The 23,331-nt window shown below is 37.9% G+C and overlaps 1 protein-coding gene across 5 annotated transcripts in view; it reads right to left on the reverse strand.

Annotated features, from left to right (window-relative positions):
* The window catches only part of CCDC148 (coiled-coil domain containing 148), a 253,766-nt gene that overhangs the window by 85,751 nt on the left and 144,684 nt on the right, over nucleotides 1-23,331 (reverse strand). For all 5 annotated transcript variants that reach the window (XM_045479918.1, XM_045479917.1, XM_045479920.1 and 2 more), the window contains one exon: nucleotides 10,099-10,239. In XM_045479918.1, the coding sequence (XP_045335874.1) occupies nucleotides 10,099-10,239 (141 nt within the window). The remainder of the gene's footprint in view (nucleotides 1-10,098; nucleotides 10,240-23,331) is intronic.

Below are 23,331 nucleotides of genomic sequence, written 5' to 3' on the forward strand. Positions count from 1 at the left end.
ACCCTCTAGTTCTGACTGTCCAGTAGTTACCCTCAGACTTGTCTATAAATTAATCCCCATGTCTGTGCATAGCCCAGGAAGCTCCATGCTCTGTACTGGCTTTGCTCTGGGGGCTATCAGCTCTTTCCACCCACCTCTCAGTGCCACTGTACCACACAGCTTCCAGAAGTTGTTATAATCCCATCTGGTCAAATGGGACTAGGAGACACTTTCCACGGGGTGAAGCTGTGACTCAGCACCCTGACTGGGCATAAACAGACCAGGCTCTAGGACTGGCAAAACTCCTTATTTGAGGATCCAAATTAGACAGATCTGCACCCCCAGTTTGGTATTGCAGATGAGTAAAACTGCTGGTTGGGATTACAATGTGGACACTGCAGATATGAACTCAGTCTGCCAAGACCTGTGTGCTGGTTGCTGCAAGCCCATCCCCCCTCCACACACACACACACCTTCTCCATCACAGATGCCTAGTGGCTGGGCCCCTGATGATTCCCTGCAATCCGTGTTGTATGAGATCAGAGGAGGGGCTCCCACAAAATGACCCACAATGCTGGGAGAGGCTAGTTGTCTCCCCCTGGCCTTTTTCCAAAAGACAAACTGGAGGCTCAAGGGAGACCTGTGTGGTGCTGCACTGTCATAGGGGGAGAGGCAATGCAGTGTCAATGTGTAGCCTCTTCTCTTACCCTTCTAATGCAGTCTGTCATGGTTTCTGGTGCAAGGGGCTGTTTCAGCCTCACCCCCATGTTCTAGGATTCTCCCAGTGTTGTCTTGTTCTGGAATAGAAGTCAGTTGTTCCTTTTCTGAGAGGGAATGAAGTCAGGAACAACCTAGGACACCATCCTGGTGACATCACCTAGAAATTTTCACTTTTAAAAGACAGTTGACACTAGAAAATTGAGGTTCTTAGACTACCATCCTATCTTTATGTCACCTGTTGATTCATACTGAAAGTTGACTCTATATTCAGTCTCCTATTAGAATGTTAGAATCCATTAATTAATAAGCTTACATTAATGTTCATTTCTAAATTTTAATAACAAAATAAGGAATGTTATGAATATTTTTAAATTATATAATCCTTGACTTCTTTTGGAAAATTAAACCTCCCATATTACATTACTTTCTTTACTTAAACAATATTATTCAGAGGACTAATATTAGGGTGGAGGGAGGGGAAAGTGGGTGATGGGCATTGAGGAGGGCACCTGTTGGGATGAGCACTGGGTGTTGTATGGAAACAAATTCGACAATAAATTTCATATAAAAAAAACCAGAGGACTAATATTAAAATTTCAGAAAATAAACTCTGACCCCCAGTTTATTTGGAGTCATTTTTACATAAAATATAACTATCTTCTCCTTTTAATTATAATATCCTAATAGTTAATTTACTCATTAGGTTTGATAGTTCCCATGTTCATCAAATTCCCAAATAAAAGAAACAATAATTAAAAGACCCCCTCAAACTTTTACTGAAACTTCACACTTCTAGGAGTTAGTAATTGAGAGAACCACAAAACTGAGGGTGGGAAGTAATTCAACAGATTGGGACTCAACCAGCTGGAGATAGTTTGGCTTTAGTGGCAGGTGGTTCCTTTGAAAAGTAGATGTTTGCAGTGAGAGAGTTAGGTGGGTGTAGTTACAGCAGAGATCAAACTGGAGTTCAGAGAATTTCAAAGACATATTTCCAAGGTCCAAGGCATCAATGAGTTTTTATATTTCATAGTCTCCATGTTATGAAAATGTAAAGAGTGCTGTAAGCCCATTTTAAATCAACTGAATGTCATTGCATTACTATGTTGCCGAATGCTGTGGGGTTTTTTTTTTTGTATGTTCACAACTCAGTCAGTCCTCAGTGATATATTACATAAATTTACAATATTTATAGCTTAAGTCATTTTAGTCTAAGTGGGATCCATTTAGATCACAATCTCTCTCTCACACACACATACCACTCCTTTCATCAAGGTTGAGAAGGAGCAGCATGAGACAAAAGGACCTGGAAGAAACAGAGGGTCTAGACTACAAGGTGCCATCTCAGAGGTGTCTCTGTCAGGGGATGTTTTCCAGGCAGTGCTCTGATCTTAAAGGTCCTTTTTTCCACTACCTAAATCCTCAAAATCTATATCCCCCTCGCTCTGCAATAGCAGAGCATTCACTGGAAACGAAAGATAATCAGTCACAGGCATTTGAAGGAAATTGCATAGGACAGTTCTGTATCGTGCAGTACGCAAACGTATACGGGAGCAATTAAAGACCCAAACAAAAAGAAAAATTAATGGATAGTTGATGAGCCTTACTAGAGTCAGTCAGGGCAAAAAGTTCATATGCGAAGGCCTGGACCTTGATCAACTGTAGCAAAACTAATAAGTTTCATTGGCATACGAGGATGCACACTAGGAAGCATTCAGAGTAGCACGGGCCATCACATGAGGATAGATGCCCACAGTACGGTTTGATGATACAGGACCAGGAAATAATAGAAGAGGAGGTCTAGGCATGAATGAGGGCAAAGGCACTGTCCTGATCTCCTTCAACTATCACTACCCACTGAGAGAGACAGGAAAGTCACACTATAACTATGTGTGTGTGTGGGGGGGGAGGGGGTACACAAATATACCCATTTGTAAATACAGTGTATGTATGCATATATATTTAATTTACTATATGTAGTCATGCTTAATTTAACTAATTGTAGACTCTATATAGTTCACTCCATTTTGTATTTTTAATTTTGTTCTATTAGCCCTTTTGTTACACTCATTAAGTTTGGAGCTAAAATAAACCCTTCTTTATTAGTAGTAAAAGCTTCTACTGACCTAACCAAGAATCGCATATTATCTTTGTGGTGGAGCAGGTAAACACATCCCTTTATTTTTTTTTTTTCAATATGGAATTGATTGTCAAATTGGTTTCCATACAACACCCAGTGCTCATCCCAAAAGGTGCCCTCCTCAATACCCATCACCCACCCTCCCCTCCCTCCCACCCCCCATCAACCTTCAGTTTGTTCTCAGTTTTTAAGAGTCTCTTATGCTTTGGCTCTCTCCCACTCTAACCTCCTTTTTTTTTTTTCTTCCCCTCCCCCATGGGTTTCTGTTAAGTTTCTCAGGATCCACCTAAGAGTGAAAACATATGGTATCTGTCTTTCTCTGTTGGCTTATTTCACTTAGCATCACACTCTCCAGTTCCATCCACGTTGCTACAAAGGGCCATATTTCATTCTTTCTCATTGCCATGTAGTACTCCATAAACACATCCCTTTAAAAAGATACCAGAAAAGGGGCAATTTCTGTTTGAGTGGGGCAACATTTTATAATTGCATGAGGGACTGGGTACAATATGTGTCATATTAAAGATGCTTGGTACATACTTATTGAATAAATAAATAAATGGATGAATGATTGTCCTATTGGACCTTTAGTGGCCCCTTTGAGTTTATACACAATCTTACCATCAATATTTCTTACTGGGAACTGATACAACTACTCTATATATAACATGGTGAAAAGTGAAGAGAAGCTTTTCCTGACCCTAGGTAGGTGGCTTTGGTCCAGCGCCAGAAGTGTTAGGAATTCCAAGTTTCTGCTTCCTGCCACTAGAATTTTAGGAGGTCTATGAGCCTCCTTTCATTACATACTCACTCTGTCTCTTTCAGTCCAAGCTGGAAGTGTTTCTGATAAAATTTTCTCAAGAAACAAGTGAGCTTTAGCAGATTTTATGGGGATTCACTCCATTAGACAAAAGCCACGCACTGACACGTCTTTTCAAGATAATCCTTTCTCTTCCTTGGTTTTCCCTTGAGGTGGCTGAGAGAAATTGCCCTTAAACTTCCCAGAGGCTCTCTAGTTTGAGAAGATCTATGAGAAACACCCTTAATCTCTTGGAAGGGTCTTTTATATGACTGAATACTCTGTCCCTGTGATCTTTTTGAGGCTATAACAAAGGGTTGTATATTCATACTTTCAGCCTTTTCTCTATGGCATGATGACAGCAATAATCTCTGAACTCTAGAGTCTTTTGCCATTTAGATAGGTTGAGAATTTCCCAAACCATCAAACCTCTCCTTTTTACTATAAGTAGCAAAAAACCCCAGGTGACATCTTCAACGCTTCGGAAATCTTCTTAGTTCATCACCTATGAAGTTCATTACTCAGGAAAGTTTTCTAACTAACTGCAGCACGGAATTAATTCCTGCCACCACATAACAGTGATCCTCCTTTCTCCAGCTTTCAATAGTATGTTCATCACTTCCTTCTGAGACTCACAGGCCACATCTTTAACATTCACATTTCTACTAAGTCAGTTCAAGGCATTCCTGTCTTTTTTTCTATCATGTTCTTCAAAATTCTTCCTGCTTCCTCCCACTTGCCAACTGCAAAGCTACTTTCACATTTTTAGGTATTTATTATAGCAACAATTCACTTCTAAATACCAAAAACTGTACTAGTTTTCTTAAATTGTTGTGTAACAAATAACCACCAATTTTGCAGCTTAAAACAACACTCACTTATGAGCTCAGACTCCTAGTCCAGTATGTTGTGGCTGGGCTCTCTGCCCATGACATCCCAAGACTGAAATCAAGGTGTAGACAAAACTGAGTTTTCATCTGGAAGCCTTAGAGAAAAATATTTTCTTGCTTTCTTGCTTGCTTTTTTTTTTAAATTTTTTTAATGTTTATTTTTTGAGAGAGAGAGAGACAGACAGACAGAGCATGAGCATGGGAGGGGCAGAGACAGAGGGAGACACAGAATATGAAGCAGTCTCTAGGCCCTGAGCTGTCAGTACAGGGCCCGACACAGAGCTTGAACCCACAAACTGGGAGATCATGACCTGAGCCGAAGTCAGACAATTAACCGACTAAGCCACCCAGGCGCCCCAATGTTTTTGTTTTTTGAGAGAGAGAGAAAGAGTGAGAGAGCACGTGTGTGAGTGGGGGATAGGCAGAGAGAAGGGGAGAGAGAGAATCCCAAACAAAATCTGCACTGTCAGCATGGAGCCTAATGCAGGGCTCCAACTCACAAACCATGAGATAATGCCTGAGCCAAAATTAAGAGTCTGACACTTAACCGACTGAACCACCTAGGAGACCTGAGAAAAATATGCTTTCAAGCTCATTCTTGTTTTTGGCAGAATTCAGTTCCTTATAGCTGTAGGACTATAGGTTACAGGTTCCCATTTCCCTTCTGGCTGTCAGCCAGGACCACTCTTGGCTCCTAGAGTCCACCCACATTCCTTGCCATGTGACCCCCTGAATCTTCAAGCCAAAATACTGAGTCATGTCCTTTTCATGCTTCAAATCTCTGCCGACCCCTCTTGTGAGCAAAGAAAACTCTGTACTTTCAAACTCTGATCTCCATCCAGGTCATTTTCCTTTCTCAAGGTTGTGCCATATAATATAACCTAACCTGCAGCATTTATTGTCCTGGTGATTAGGATATGTATTCCAGGAGGGCAGGAAATCTCTGGGACCATCTTAGGAGCCTGCCTGTCACAGGCCCATTGGCCATTATCCATTGACCCCTTTACATCCCAACAATCCTGAAGAAGTAGATTTTATAGTCTGGGAATTATTATTATTTTTTTATCATTCTTCTGTGTCTACCTTCCCCCCACCCCCCGCCACTCGTAGCTCTTAGATCAGCATATTATTAGATTAAGAAACACTGGGAAAGAGATTTCATGATAAATTGTTCTCATAAGAACCCACAGACTCCCACACTGAGAGAATAGCCTTGTTCTGAATTGAGAAGGTACTCTGGATTCCCTCCTAAGCACAGAGCTTCTTGAATCTTCTGAGAAGCAGTGTTCTAGCCTTCTAGCCTACATTCTGTTTATGATAGCCTACCTTCTTTTATTTTAGAACTGTTTCTCCTCTTCCCTGGTTACCTGTGGGATGAATATAATTCTGAGTATTTGCCACATTACCTGAGGACAAGGGAGACCACCTACATGCTAAGCTTTTATGGAAGGCTGAGTCTATCGATATTTACTGATATGATGTCACTTGAGGCTACGAGATCACAAAATGATAGCTTCCTCCCCAGAAACATCTCTGAGGTAAGGCAGAAGGTCACAGGGCTGGTGGACCATGGCTGGTGAAGTTATTCTGACTTCCCTGATCATGCTCCATCCCTCAGCTGTACAATGTGGGGAGCTTCAATGATAGATTAGGAACTGGTCACACTGGGAGAGAATTGTGACGTGCTAGACTAAGGAAGGACTAGGTCTCCTTTTTACGTGAGCCTTGGTTGAAATCTCTGTTTTGAGAGTGAGGCTGAAACTATCCTTGCTTTGATCCCATAGAACACCAGGCACCAGGCAGCAACAAAACATCTTAAAATGCTGTGATGCAGAGTAGTTTTTATGTTCTCCAAGCCACCCAAAGAGCCACGTCTAGTGAAAGGGGATCACTGGGACCAATATTACATATCAGGCGCTTTAAGGTTCACCTAGCACAGTAATTTTGTTTCTTACAATAGCTCCTAGGAATAGTTTATGGAAAGACTTTATCTTTTGATTTTATCATGACAATAATTTTAAAAGTGAAGAGATGCTTCTGAAATATTACCATTATTGCCTAACAGCCTATGACTCAAAACTTTCCTTGAGTCTTGGGATAAAACTATGAAAACTGTGAATGTTATGTTCAGCTCGAGTTTTAAAGCACAGATTTAAAGATCAGTTTGAAAAGAACTGGGCACCTACCATGGTAAACTTTGGCATTGGATACAAATTAAAATGTTACTCCACAAAAAGACAGTATCATAAAAAAAAAAGACAGTATCATTCTCTAACAGGCAAATTGCTGAGTAGAAAAATTAGGAGAATTCTCTGTTCTTCAGAATCCTTACGTGGGGCTTTATACATGGAGTTGTTTCTCTATCTCTGCTGCTGTTCACTTATGAGAAGAGAAATCCAGGCAGGAAAGATGGTGGATGGAGAGAAACAGAGCACCAGCTAACAAAGCAGTCAGCTTCAAGCCAGGGGAGCTTCTGACTTGAGAAACTATAGGAGGGTTTCCTCCAAACTGCTGTTAAACACCAAAGAACTAAAATTTGTCTCCAGCATATAAAACAGTTAGAACAAAGAGAGTCTGGATTTGTAGTATATATAAAGGCAGCCAGAACTTTGGTCAGTATGTCTGAGTTGACATAGAAATCTCCTTTCCCAGAAATTGTGGTTTATATACACAATGGAATACTACGTGACAATGAGAAAAAATGAAATATGGCCTTTTGTAGCAACGTGGATGGAACTGGAGAGTGTGATGCTAAGTGAAATAAGCCATACAGAGAAAGACAGATACCATATGGTTTCACTCTTATGTGGATCTTGAGAAACTTAACAGAAACCCATGGGGGAGGGGAAGGAAAAAAAAAAAAAAAGAGGTTAGAGTGGGAGAGAGCCAAAGCATAAGAGACTGTTAAACGCTGAGAACAAACTGAGGGTTGATGGGGGGTGGGAGGGAGGGGAGGGTGGGTGATGGGTATTGAGGAGGGCACCTTTTGGGATGAGCACTGGGTGTTGTATGGAAACCAATTTGACAATAAATTTCATATATTGAAAAAAAAAAAAAAGAAATCTCCTTTCCCAGTTTAGGGGCTCAGTTGGTTCCTCTGGGTGGCTCAGTTGGTTAAGCGTCCGACTTCAGCTCAGGTCATAATCTCGCAGCTCACGAGTTTGAGGCCCGGGTCTGGCTCTGTGCTGACAGCTCAGAGCCTGGAGCCTGCTTCGGCTTCTGTGTCTGCCTCTCTCTGCCACTTCCCCACTTGTGCTCTATCTCTCTCAAAAATAAATTAAAACGTTAAAAAAAATTTTTTTTAAAGAAATCTCCTTTCCCAGTTTAAACACATAGAAATTTGGGGCAAACTATAACACAAAGACACACAATGCCCCAGTGCTGAAGATAAAGATGGAACATAAAGTCAGAGCAGTAAGAGGGAGCCAAAGCCAAGGGGCCCTTGGGCAGAACTGAGCCTGAAACAGGCCTGAGGAGCTAGTGGTTGGGTGTTTAATATTAGGTGTGGGATTTATATACAGGAGCTGGAACCATGCCACTTAAAAAAGAGCAAGAAGTCCTGTAGAACTTGTCCAAACACCAAATGGGACTGAGACACACCAGGACCACTCCCCAGAAGTGACAAGGGAGCTGACTTTCTGCTTGGGACCAGAGCAGGGAAGGGGTCAGCAGCAGAACCCAGGCTGGTGCTGTGCATGAGTGCTAAGTCAGCAGCCACTCCGACCTCACAGAATTGGTCCCAAATCTCACAGTTAATATATGCACTGGTCCTGAGCCAGTAAAATGCATAGGGCCCTGAGCAGAAGCATAAACTCTGTAGAGATGTTCTCACTACCAGGTCATGGTTCATAAAGAAAAGTACAGTTCACAAAGAGAAACAGTTTAGGGGCATCTGGGTGGCTCAGTCTGTTGAGTGTCTGACTCTTGTTTTTGGCTCAGGTCATCATCCCGGGGCATGGGATCAAGCCATGCAAGAGATTCCATGCTGAGTTTGGAGCCTGCTTACTATTCTCTCTTTCTATCTCTTGCTATCTCTCTCAAAAAATAAAAAAGAAAATAAAATATCTTTTAAAGAAAGTTTAATAACTTTGATTCCTTGATCACTTTAAATTTCCATGAACCTACAGACACTACAGACCAAATGTAAAGGCAGATGTCCAATGAAAGAAAATAAATTTGCAACCTATATAACAACTGGAAAGCAATAATATCCAGAGTTTATAAAGAACTTCTACAGATTAATAAAGAAAAATAGACAAGTAGATAAAAAGCACTAATAAGCAATTCCCAAAGGAAGAAAATCACCCAATAAACATGAGGAAATTTTCAATCTCACAAGTGATCAGGAGAATCCAGTTGAAGACACCAAGATACTGTTCACATTCATCACATTGGGAAAAGTCAAAAAGAAAATTTATAATACCTTATAAAGAAAAAAAGCATATAAAATTGAAAGCATAGAAATCCTATCACATAGTAATTCTCCTCCTCAGTGTACTGTAGAGAAAGCTGTGCACATGTGCCCCAGTTGATGTGACAAGTGGCTGCGTCAGCACAGGTGCAAGAACAAAACTTTAGAAATGTAAATGTCAACCACTAACAGAAGGGATAAACGGTAGACTCGTTCTATAATGAAATACCATGTAGCAGTAGAAAGGGGTGAACTAAGTCTCTGCCTATTAACATGGCTATATCTCAAAAATGTAGAGTTAAATAAAGAAGTACATGCTGCAAAATGATACAGTAAGAGAGTATTCATGAAAAGAAAATGTAAAAGTCACAAACTATGTATTAAAAGATGTTAAAAGCAATAGATGGCTTGGAAAGATAGAAATAAAATTTATGATCGAGACTGACTGTGGGGAGGTCCTGAGTAAATCCTGAGTAAACTCAGTGCTAGGTGATGAGTACTAATGTGATTATTTTTATCAGTTTTCAAGGTGTAAACAAACAAAAATATCTAAATAAATACCCCAAATATATTTTTAAAATCCTGCCTCAAATACACTCTTTTTCTTCCACAGATTGTCGGCAATCGTTTTAAAGCTGTTAATAAGTGTTGTGATTAGTATTTTGAAAACTGGGAAGCAAATGTTTTCTCAAAAGTAGAGTCATGAATTTATGTTAGTAAATGAAAAACAAACACTATAATAAATAATAAAACAAGAAGTAAATTCTTTAAAGGGCCTTTTGTATTGCATGAGTTGCTCTGACCCTAGTACAACGTATTTTATCAGCAAAGACACCTTTGACCGTCAGTTGCTGCACTGCAAATAAAATGCTCTCCCACGTATCCCTAGTTAGTACAAGACTCAGCAGTCACAAACCCTGTCTTGTCTTTACCTATAGCATTGCTTCTAATCACAATTTCTTGTGCTCATGCAGGTCAGTAAAGCGGATTCCCCTCCATGTCCAATGAAACTCTGAAGCTTAAATGAACTGAAGCAAGACTAGAATCTCATGAATCTAAGAACTACCTATGATGATTCCATGCCAAACACCAAGATCACTCAAAGCTCAATCAGGCAATTAAACATTCATTTGCACATTCACAACAATAGCAGATTACATACTTTCTTTTTCTTCTCTGCTCTTTGAAACAATTCCTTCTTCTTCCATAGCTTCTCTCTCTCCTTCTCCTTTTCTCTTCTTCTGGCAGAAATTTCCATTTCCAGTCTTGCTACTTCTTCCTGATGGGCTCGCCATTGAAGAACCTGAAATAAATAGAAATTCATTCCAATAGCTATACCCAGTCAAGTGATTTTACAGATCACAATGAGACTAGGTTCTATATCAAGCAGGTGTCAAAGTTTTTCCAAATACTCATTAAAATTCTGTGTGCACATGAGTGTGTGATATGTGCATGATGCATATGAAATGTGTGTGTGTGTGTGTGTGTGTGTGTGTGTGTATGCATGTATGTTAAAAAGAGAGAGTAACTTTAAAATCATCTCATTTCAGAGATTTTTCACTTGGATTCATGGAGTGAGATCCCAAAGAGTCTGTGAATTGATTTCAAATAATCTATGAATTCTCATAAATAGTATGTAAAAATTTCTGTGTTTTTGCACAGGTATGTTTTCCTGGAACAATGGTTCTAGTTTCTGGTCAACAGTTTTCAAAAATTCTGAAATGATCCTAAGATCCTAAAAAGTTTAAGAACCACTAATATATTTCATCCTTTTTATTTCGTATGTGAGGGAAATGAGCCTGAATGAAGATGAAAAAAAATGTCTAAGACGTTTAAAAGAACTTTCTGGGTACTGGTAGGTGTTATTGGTAGAAGTGTAATTGGTATAACACTTCTAAAGGACCCGAGGCGATATGTAAATATGTATCACAATATAAAATATGCATAACCTTTGACCCACAATCCCATTTGGGGGAAGCTATTCAAAGAAGACAGTCAATTGAATAAGTGCACAAAAATGTATCCATAGGAATGTTCACTGCAGTGCTGCTTACACAGAAAAATTAGAAAGAGTCTAAATGTCTGGCAACAGGTGGTGGCTTAAATTAATTATGGCATTTTCATATAATGACTGCTATTGAAAAAGAATATTATATACCTTTATTCATTGACATAGAAAATATCCACAACATATTATTAGATGCAAAAAAGTAGGTGCAAAACCACATTAATAGTATGATGTCCTTAATATAAAATATCATCTATGCATCTATCCATAGAAAAAGTTTTGGAAGGAGATTTATCAAAGTAATAATACTAGTTATCTCTGAATAGCATCATTTCAAGAAATTTTAAAAATTTATTCTTTAAGCCTTTCTGTACTGAGTGACATTTTCACAACAAATATGTTATCTTTGTAGGCAGCAAACCAATGAAACTAACAAAATAGAAACAAACATTTACACTTTCCATGCGCACTAAGAAAGCTGAGAAATCAGAGAAAAGGGAGATGGAGATGTGTGCAGAATTCTTTTTAGAAAAGGAAGAAACTAGCGTTACCAATTTAATACCTCATGTCTTATATTTGATATAAGCATGACTCATTATGGTAATACATAAAATGAGAATGGAATATATAAAATACAAGGAATTAAAGTGACTAATAGTTAAGCTCTTTTCTCACTTTCAATATTCAAAGTCTGTTTTCTAAAAATATACTTCCCCTATTTATCAGAATAACCAAGGAAATTCAGACTCTTGTTTCTCAGACACACCTAGGTTTCCCAATCTGCTGCTTATCCTGGCCATTATATTTATCTTCTTTGGAAGCCCATTCCTAGAATAAGATCATCATGCTTTCTGTCCTGATCTGCTTCCAAACCATTCCTTCCTGCAAACCATCTTCCATTTGTAACACACTGTATTAAAGTCATGCGTCTTGTCAAGTGTTGCTAGTGATGGTGGTATATCATGTGGACCCTGGTGACCATCTCTTCTTGATGACAGCTCTTTCCTGGCCCACAACCTTGTTCTCTCTACTTCTCCACCAATGGATACTATTCTTTTCTTTTCCTGCTCTCTTTGTCCACCTTCCACCCCCAATTCTACTGTTATCCTTTCTCTTTGACCTCAGCTCAGCCTCTCTATGCTCATGTGTGTCTCCTACAAGTTAACCTATCACTTCTGTGCATATGACTAAAATGTACAATTTAAGCTTTGCCTTTTGTCTGCAATCCCATCCTAACAAATGCTTAAGGCCTTTACTTTTTGCATGTGCACCCAAAATACAATATTTTCAAAATTAAATTCAACATCTTTAACATTGCCACAGTCTCACACCAAGCCCTGTGCACTTGTCTCTTCTTTCAAACATCTGGGATTGTTCTGTGGAACCACAAGCATCTGTGTGGTTTGTATTTTTTTTATTATTGTGTACACCTATCAAAATGACTAATTCTTTACATTTTATATCTGACTTGGGTGATCTTATATTTCTTTCTTTTTTTTATTTGTTAAAATTTACATCCAAATTAACATATAGTGCAACAATGATTTCAGGAGTAGATTCCTTTGTGCCCCTTACCCATTTAGCCCATCCCCCTTCCCACAGCCCCTCCAGTAACCCTCAGTTTGTTCTCCATATTTATGAGTTTCTTCTGTTTTGCCCCCTCCCTGTTTTTATATTATTTTTGTTTCCCTTCCCTTACGTTCATCTGTTTGGTCTCTTAAAAGTCCTCATATGAGTGAAGTCCTATGATTTTTGTCTTTCTCTGACTAATTTCACTTCGCATAATCCCCTCCAGTTCCATCCACATAGTTGCAAATGGCAAGATTTCATTCTTTTTTATTGCTGAGTAGTACTCCATTGTATATATATATACCACATCTTCTTTATCCATTCGTCCATCGATGGACATTTGGGCTCTTTCCATACTTTGGCTATTGTTGATAGTGCTACTATAACATAGGGGTGCATGTATCCCTTCGAAACAGCACACCTGTATCCTGTGGATAAATGCCTAGAAGTGCAATTGCTGGGTCGTAGAGTAGTTCTATTTTTAGTTTTTTGAGGAACCTCCATACTGTTTTCCAGAGTGGCTGCACCAGCTTGCATTCCCATTATATTTCTTTGTTTTTAAGTTTATTTTTTTTAATTGATTTGAGACAGAGACAGAGTGAGTGGGAGAAGAGCAGAGAGAGAGAGAGAGAGAGAGAGGTAGAACCCAAAGGAGGCTCTGCACTCTCAGTGTAGAGCTTGATGCGGGGCTCGAACTCATGACTTGTGAGCTCATTTCCTGAGCCGAAATCAAGAGTTGGACACTTAACCAACTGAACCACCCAGGCGCCCCCAATCTTACATTTCTTAAGATCAGATGGGTTTTACTTGTGACAAATCAATTTCTAACGTATTGAATTTCCCTTGACCACTTTTCTGTAGTTTCCTAGTTCACCCAAAGTCTACCTGCCAAATGTATTTAGAAAAATACCAGAGTTCATGGGGTGATGCCAATTTATCCAAATAAGACCTTAGTAATTTAGTTTTCTTACTCACAATCAATGCCCCATTTTAACTTAAAGTGTAATCTCTACACAGATTCTTTCCTGTGCCTTCTCATATGTGGCCATTCTTGTTCTTAGCCTCATGGCATAGTCCAAACTATTCTCCCACCTGGAACACCCTCAGTCTCCCCCTATTTCCTAGGATGCTCCTTGGCCCAATACATGTCCTGCATCTTTCATGAAACATTTTTCAACCCATGATCATTTCCCTTTTCTTACTTCACTTACCATACCATAGCTGTTCTCTAATCATTTTGAGCATGTTTAATTTTTATTTATAGCAAGTTCCATGATACCTGTGTATTTTGTTTTCCTCTTACACTTTCTAGCAGAGTGCTAGCACATCATAGGTGCTCAATAATTACTTTCTATTTAATTTACCAAAATAAAATGTTATTTAAAAAGCCTAATAAATGGAGAAGAAATAAAAGTATTAGAATATATCATTTTGTAACACTTGCTGAAATAATAAATCCTTGTTTATGATCACCAGTGGCTACTAAACACATTAATAGCAGGTGGGAAACTTTATAATGGCTAGCAACAACTGGACACACTGAACAATCTTAATGTCACAGAGAAACAAGCTGATATCTTGGCCTCAAGATGGAAGTATGCAATATTGCCATGAAGTATTCTTGCCAAGAAATAAAAATGAATATCAAATATCTAGACCTATTTATCAAGATATAGGAAATTCAGACAGTGGAGAAACATGCAATCAACAAAATTGAAATTTGAAAAACTTTAAAGGACTTTCGGGGCATGTGAGTGGCTCATTCAGTTAAGTGTCCAACTTCGGTTCAGGTCATGATCTCTCAGTTTGTGAGTTTGAGCCCCACATGGGGCTCTGTGAAGGCAGCTCAGAGCCTGGAGCCTAGCTCAGATTCTGTCTCCCTCTCTGCCCCTCCCCCACTCATGCTCTGTCTCTCTCTTTCTCAAAAACAAACATTAAAAAATTTAAAAAAAAAGATTTAAGAAACATCAATCAAATGCAATATGTAGATTATATTTGGTTTTGATTTGAATAAACTAAATATAAAAATAAATTACAAAACAAAAATATTTCTATATTGGTTACTTGATGCTATTAGGAAATATTGTTAGCGTTTTTAGATATGATTATAATATAGTTATGTTTTTTTAAAGAGTGTTTTTAATTTTAGAGATAGATACTGAAATACTAACAGATGAAATGGGGATTTGTTCACTAGGGCCCAGTGGTCATGGGAGAGTGGGTAAGGATATAGATGAGACAAATTTGACTAGTGAGTTGATAACCGTTGGAACTGAGTGATAATACACTTGTGTGTGTTTAAATTTTTCCACACTAAAAATTCTGTATGAATAAATAAATAGTAAATAAATAAACCATAAAATATCATGTATGTCCAAAGAGTTTCATATAATAAAATGCTGTAGCCTCAAAGTTCTCAGACAGTAGAAAGGGAGATTTGAGACACACTGAACTAATGAAAAGAAAAATGGCATACATTTAGCCTTTATGAATACTAAAATTGTTTTTATAAATTTCAGTAAAAGAAGTTTGGGTTCTAGAAGTACTCTTCTCACCTTTTGATTTAAAATAACTTAAGGGAATTATCATTAAATAATGTTGTTAATGATGTTTCTCCTGTTCTCCAGAGAAGAAAAGACTATGGTAGTTTTTTATTTTTTTAATTTTTTAACTGGTTAAGTTTATATTAAATCCACATAAGTAAAAACCATATCATGAGAGGCTATGGTAGATTTTTAAGTGGGAAAACACACTAAAGAATCCTGAAACAAATACAGGTTTAGTAACCAAAAGCCAATGGGTTCAGTTGTCAGGCAATAAATACATGTATATATAAAACTCTGGGGAAAAGACTCTCGAGCAAGTCAGCATCAGCCTTTAGAAACTAAATTGCTTCCATTTAATATTGGAATCATGAGAATGGTCAGGGACCTGTAGAGGTTTGCTTGAAATCAATAACTCACAATATTATCTGTAATTATAACCATACCTAAAAAAAGGTAAAGAAGAAAGGAGAGAAAGTTGTGGAAGGTAGCATTATATCCTAAGTAGCTGGGGTTGTGGGTTCTTGATGACAAATAGGCTCTGCATCAGTCGGTGTCCAGGCAGTAGGACGAACAGGGCTTTTTGGAATGCACAATGGACATGGTAAAGAATTTGGTGAAAAGGGTACCATTGAAAACAAAATCCTTATCCAATGGATCCCCAGAGGCAGCCAAGGGATGTGGATGGCTCCCATGTGGAGAGAATGACAACCAATTATGGTATTTTCGAGATGCCCAAGAATAAGGAAGCTGGCAGGTGGGCAAAGGAATCAATATTGTCACAATAAGCTAAAGTATAGACGATTCTTTAGTGAACAGTGAGCAAAAGGAAGAATGACCCAGGAGAACATTTTAGTGGTTTTATTTTAAAGGGTTTGTTAATTATATAGCTTTAAACAGAGCATGTGAACATAACTGTGCAACAATAATCACCATGAAAGAACATTACCTCAGTGGCAGGCAGGAGCCTGTTATAAGGAAAGCATTATTTAGATTATTAACTACAGCACATTTTTCCAGGTCTTTAGTTAATACTTCAATATTCCTGCCAAAGGTACAATCTGAATGAAACCTTAACCCAACAAAGAACAAATGAAGTTTAAAATACATTCATCTATTGCAAATAATAAATTAAGGGTTTAAAATGAAAATGGTTGGTAGCATTACATGTGTCCCTTGCTCTTTTTTTTTTTTTTAATTTTTTTTTTCAACATTTATTTATTTTTGGGACAGAGAGAGACAGAGCATGAACGGGGGAGGGGCAGAGAGAGAGGGAGACACAGAATCGGAAGCAGGCTCCAGGCTCTGAGCCATCAGCCCAGGGCCCGACGCGGGGCTCGAACTCACGGACCGCGAGATCGTGACCTGGCTGAAGTCGAACGCTTAACCGACTGCGCCACCCAGGCGCCCCAAGTCCCTTGCTCTTAATGTAAAAGTAAAATGGTTGAAGGGAAATTAATAAACACACATATTCTCAGAGTAAATAAAGTACTAGAAAAGCAAAAAATGAAGCCCATCAAAACGTCAAACGTAGTAATGGTAATTAACATCAAGATAACAATATTAACACAATTTTGCAACAAAGTTGAGTGCTTTGAAAAAATTACAAGTGGCAATGTGGTATAAAGGACATGAGTATTGAAATGTTGGTCAGAACACCTGCTTTTTTGTCTTATCTCTGCACTAACCAACAATTTTGTTAGTTTGAGCAAATGGCTAACTCATTTTTCTTATGTGTTAAAAGGGAGGACTGGATCAGGTGACTACTACAATTTCTTTAAGTCATATTATCCTGATTCTATTTTAATTATATTTTCCTTAAATGGAGACATCACGATATATGACATGCTCTGTAATTTTCCTCTGCAAGCAAAATGAATTGCAATGAGGAATATCAGTATTTTATAAGCCTGTTAAATAATAATAGACAATTAAAATTAATATAGAATTCTATTTCTCATATTCATGGAAACATTGTGTCATGTGTGTTGCCTTATACAGGAAAAGTTCTGTCTGACCACTACCTATAACCGGCAATAATAAAATATTAAAAACTGCCATTTATGAGGGCTTATTGTGTGCCAGGCCTAGTCTTTATAAAAGCATTGAACACAAGATATGATGTGATCTTTGAGACAAGCAAGTTATCATCTTCACAGTCCATCTGGCTAACTCCCACTTACTCTTATGCATGTCTAAGGTCAGATATTGTTTGCTCCAGGAAGCCTTCCCTAACTCACCATGTCCAAAGTTAGGTCCCTCTTCTCTACTTCCCTAGCACCTTGTCCCTCCCTTTTATTACAACATGCATTAAATCATTTATCTGTACTTCCCACTTGGCTACAAACTTCTTAAGGGCAGGAACCAAATTTGTCTTATTCATAAACTCTACACAGAGCTTATCATGGTATCTGGTACTTAATAAGGGTTCAAGAAATACTTGGGATATGCACAGGTAAGCTCGGAGGTTGTACCTGGAAGTTAGACTAACAACATTTTCCCTTCCTCCCACTGGACTTGTCTTTAGAAAAAAAAAAAAAAAGTAACCCCCCACCACCATAATGCTACCATTTTCTGACTCCCCCACACCAGACTCTCGATCCTTGATTTCCCCAGTCCTACTTGTTTCCATGCCTCCTAATCTCCTCCTCTGCTTGTCTGACAGAGAAAATATCCAGGAAACCTTTGCAGGATTTTCAACAGCTTCTAGCAATATTAGAGGACATTGTGCAAAAATGTGGCAAGCAAATCCCCTTCTCTTTTTCCTCAATGCTCCTATAAGTTTGTAGATTCAGTTCACCTGAGTAAACTTCAAATTTTCATTTTATTAAATCTTAAACATTCTGATAGTTTCATTAAATTCTTTCCAATTGTCCCACTATTTTTCGATATTACCTAAGCTTTTTAATCTCATGTGTTCCATTTGTGTTTAAACTTTACTCATGAAGTAAGGACCTGTGATTTTGCATATGTTATTAACGCTTTCTATTCTCTCCTTGGCATTTTCACTTAGCAAAAAGACTTGGTTATTCCTCTTGGTTTCACAATTGTCCCTTGGTTTCTTGGATGACATCATAAGTCCATTTTTTATCACCTCCCTTGAATAACCACTTTCCATTTTCTGTGGCTTTTTATTAGTCTTTCTCAGAATCTCAAAGATTATTCTCTATTATCTTGACTGTTTCATGTCCTTTACTTTTCAAAGAAAGTTTTGCAAACTTTCATTTAATAGGATCCTGCAGAGTCTTAACTTTACTGTAAAACAAGACATGTAGATAAAGAAAAAAACTAAATGTCATAAGCAGAAAACAATCAACAGATATTTTTTCATAAAGCACGAAAATCTACAAGCCTCTCAATTTTGTGTGTGAAGCTGACAAAGCCAAATTGTATAATATTGTCAGAAAATGGGGCTAACAGTCAGGAAATCACTTGCCTGCTGGCTACGAGATCCAGGGGGAATCACTTCCTATTTTTGGACCTCAAATCCTCTTTGGAAAAGGAAAAGGACTAGATCACTTTTTTGAACAGAGGCCCATAACTCATTAGTAGATAATAAAATCAATTTTGTGAATGGGAACTAGTGTTATGAAAGAAAATAGAACAGAAAATATCAGAGTGCATCTCATGTCATTATACTAATGCTGTTTCAAGAAATTTTTGTTTCCTCTGTGTGTGTGTGTGTGTGTGTGTGTGTGTGTGATGTGATGTAAAATACATTTCTCATTTTATTTCGAGAAGCTTGAAAAATACAGCAGGAAGTTCTCTATAATTCCTTCCAATGCTAAAATTCTATGACTCTGTGATGTAAAGACTAAAGCTATTGTATTGTCATCATTAAGCCACAGTCCTTATTCCTTCCGCAATAAACCCAGAAGCACGGGACAGATGAGAGAACCCAAGTTTTGTGACCATAAACCAGAGCTTGAGTCTTACCTCTGTAAATGATTAATGGTATTCTCTGGGGTACACTGCTTAACTACCTAGAACTACAGGCTAATGTAAAATAGGATAACAGTGATGCACACTTTACAGGATTGCTGTGCAAACACCATCAATCTGCACAACCCAAAAACTCAAGCATCATTCCAACACTGCTTATCCCTGACATTCCATATGTAATCCATTACCAAGTACCTCTGAGTATCTCTTAGACCCATTCACTTCTCTCTATCTTCACAGCCCCCATCCTAATGCTACAAGGATGCATCTGGCTTCTACTCTTATTTCATTCCATGACCACAGCCCCATCTTACTGCCTACACTTTCAATGCTTTCCACTGCTTCCAACTATAGGCCACAAGGCCTCCAGGATTTGGCCTTGCTTATGTCTGCAGCCCCAGGTCATAACCCCATAGCAAGCATAGACTCAACCTCTGCACTCCAGGAGCACGTGACAATCTTACAAATTCCCGAAGAGAGCACATTTTCTTCAGCTGTGTGGATATTGCATATGCTATCTCCTTTGTTTGGAATGCTCTTCTCTTCCTCCCTGCCTCCCCCATACCTTTCCCTACTCAGTACTTACTTAGTTCAAATTTCAGCTCCTATGCAGTCAGTAAAGCCTTACGCACCCATTCTACATGAGGTGAAGCCCTCAGCTACATGCTCTTTTAACAGCTTACTTTGCCTTCAAGATACTTACCACAGTTTAAAATGTGACATTCAGTCTTGTAATTACATGACCACTATCTGCTTCTCAAGCAGACTGTGATCTCCACAAGGACAGGGACTATCTAGCTCACCAGATTAGCTCACCATTACATCCCCAGTGCCTTACACACCACCTGACACCCTAATAAATGTGCAGTGAATAAGTTTGGATGAATAAATGAGATAAGAAGGTATATGTTCTACACAAAAGTTAACTATATTCTTGGATTGCTACAATTGCTTTCCAGTTGACTTTCCTGACTTCATGCCACTTTAATTCAACCCATTCTGTATACATTTGTCTATTGGATTATTTGTCACATATATTTGCTCCCCTGTTCAAGATTCTAATATTAGGGGCTGTGCACAGGCTACCATTTCAAGTGGCTTCTATACCTACTTATTTGGACACCACCTTATTCAAAAGGAGGATTCAATCTTTAAAGGCATATTTGGACTTGAACCCACACATCTGACCTTATTTCCTATTACTCCCCAGAGCAGACAAGCCAGACTTTCTTCCTCTTCTGCCTCTTCCTCTCCTCCCTGCTCTTACATATTCATGCTTATCTCTGTCCCAGGCATTTGCCTAGAAAGCCTTCACTCCTGTTCATCTGCCCTTCAGGGTCATTCAGGGCCCTGTCTAATGACTTCACCCAACATTTGCCATCCCAATTCTGATCTATATTCATGAGTGGTGTCTAATATAGACACTATCCAGTCACTCTCAAGCCTGTCTTGCTTTATTTTCATTTTACTTACTATTATACAAAATCCTAAGAATTTTCATTACAAGGAGAATTTTTTTTCTTTACTTTTATTGTTAGATACATTTAGGTACATTATAGATTACGAGATGATGGATATTAACTAAACCTGTTGTGGTTATCATTTCATAATATATGTATACCAAATCATCACGCTGTACGCCTTAAAGATATAGTGATACACCAGTTATTTCTCAAAACTGAAAAAAATCATATCATTCATCAATTAATTTATTTTCTTGTCTGTGTTTCTCACTAAACTTTTAGCTCCATGATAACAGGGACTTGGCCTTATGTACTGCTCTAACCCACTCCTCAAACAGTGCCTCACCCAAAGTAGGTGCTCTATGAATATTTCTTGGGTGAATGAATGAGTGTCCAAGACTGAGATTAGAAATTGTTTACTTGCTTAGGCTGTAAACCTAAGATCCAGATACCTACTATCAAGCATGTCACTTCTGGGATTCCATAATTAGAGTAGGAAACTTTAGGCTGACCACTTCCTTATACACATCACACTTCCTTCCACTTATCCTCTCTTTCTCTCTGCTCTCTGCCCTTTTGTTAACAAGATAGGCTGAAATCATTAAGGTGTCACACAGCTGGTAGGATCTGAGCTCAACTTTGAACTATTTCACATGAAAGAAGGAGGATTAGACTGTAAGAGAACAGAATACTTCAGAACACATGAAGACTCTACTTTAGGGTATATATTCTGGGAATGAAGGTCTTCAGAAAGGTTAGGCTTATATATGTGCATAGCTATGTTCTCTTGGTGGATAAGGAGTACCGACTTATTCTCCTTTTTATCTCCCATAGAAATTATCTCAGTGTCTGGAACACAGTGAATGTTTAGTAAGTGTGTGTTAAACATATTTAGTACTTTATTGTCTTTTATAAAAAGGTTTTCTTTATAAAACCATAAAACTTCCAGATGAAAACATAGGGGATAAGCTCTTACTTATCTACCTTGATTTTTTTGACATAAAAGCAAGGGCAAAAAAAAAAGCAAAAATAAATAAGTGACACTACATCAAACTAAAAAACTTCTGCACAGCAAAGGAAACCATCAACAAAACAAAATGGCAATCTATCAAATGGGAGAAAATATTTGTAAATTATATGTCTGATAAGAAGTTAATGTCCAAAATATATAAAGAACTCAAGCAACTCAGTAGGAGAACAAAACAATCCAGTTGGCAGAGGATCTGAATAGATTCTTTTATCAAAGAAGGCATACAAATGGCAAACACGTACATGAAAAAATGCTCAACATCACTAATCATCAGAGACATGCAAATCAAAACCACAATGAGATCTCACTTCACACCTTTTAGAACAGCTATCATCAAAAAGTCAAAAAATAACAAGTGTTGGCAAGGATGCAGAGAAAAGGGGAATGTAAATTTGTGTAGCCATTATGAAAACAGTATAAAAAATTAAAATAGAAATACCATATGATCCAGCAATTGTATTTCCAGGTATTTATTTGAAGAAAGTAAACCCACCATTTTTAAAAGATATCTGCAACCCCATGTTTATTGCCAAAACTTGGGAAAAATTTAATTGTCCATCAATGGATGAATGGATAAAGAAAATATGTCTTATACACATTATGTGTGTGTGTGTGTGTGTGTGTGTGTGTGTGTGTGTGTGTTTATTAAGCCATAAAAGAGAAGAAAAGACCTTGAGGGCATTATGCTAAGAGAAATAAGTCAGAGGAAGACAAATACTGTATGATCTTACTTATATGTGGAATCTAAAACAAACAAAATGCACTCATAGATATAAAGAACAGATTGGTGGTTGCTAGAGATGGAGAGGTTGAGGATGGACAAAACAGGTGAAGGGAGTCCAAAGGCACAAAGTGCCAATGATAAGATAAATAAATCCTGGGGAGGTAATATGCAGAATGATGACTATGGTTAACTATAGTGTGTATTTGAAATTTCTGAGAGAGTAAATCTTAAGTGTTAAATAATAATTATGTGTGGCAATGGATGTTAACTAAAATAATTGTAGTAATCACTTCATGTAATATATACATATTTCAAATCATTATATTGTACACCTGAAACTAATACAATGTTATATGTCAATTATATCTCATTTTTTAAGAAAAGAAAAAAAATGGTCTTGTTTATTAGCCATTTCACATGCATATCCCACACCCCAACTAGATTATGTACCTTGTTTATTAACCGTTTCACATGCATATCCCACACCCCAACTAGATTATGTACCGCTTATATTCTGAGGTCAAGTTTTATGCAGTTTTTGTAATCCATAAAATCCACTACAATCCAAACTCATAGAAGGTATCCTATGAAACACGTTATAAAGATATCTGTGATTTTACAAACATCCTATAAGAAAGTTGAGGCAACTTTCTGCTGAGCAGAAATAATAGCAATTTTGTATCAGAGATTTTCCATAAAGCCACCAACCCCAGAATGACTTCTGTTTTTATTCTGCAATTCTGAGTTATCTTACTTTGGGCTATAGTTAAAAATAAAATACAAATAAAATTTGCCTAACAAGGCATTTGCTTAATTAATGCGAGTGAAAGGGATTACCGACAAGAGAAGGAGTTATCTAGAATCCTTCCCTGTATTTAGGGTGGTATGATATCTAGAGAGGGAAAGTGGAAAATGTGTATTATATAATGTAAATAAGCATTAGTAAACTATTCTTAAATGCACAAGTTTACACTAGCATAGCCATACACCTCACAGCTCTGATATTTCCCTTAGAGTTATCATTTTAATTAACAGAGCCTCAAGAGAAATGCTCATAGGCCAGTAAACAATGGAACAGGTTTGTTCGGGGTTTTTTATGAGAATAAGATAATTTTG

Source organism: Leopardus geoffroyi, chromosome C1, assembly GCF_018350155.1.
Source record: "Leopardus geoffroyi isolate Oge1 chromosome C1, O.geoffroyi_Oge1_pat1.0, whole genome shotgun sequence".
Lineage (NCBI taxonomy): Eukaryota > Metazoa > Chordata > Mammalia > Carnivora > Felidae > Leopardus > Leopardus geoffroyi.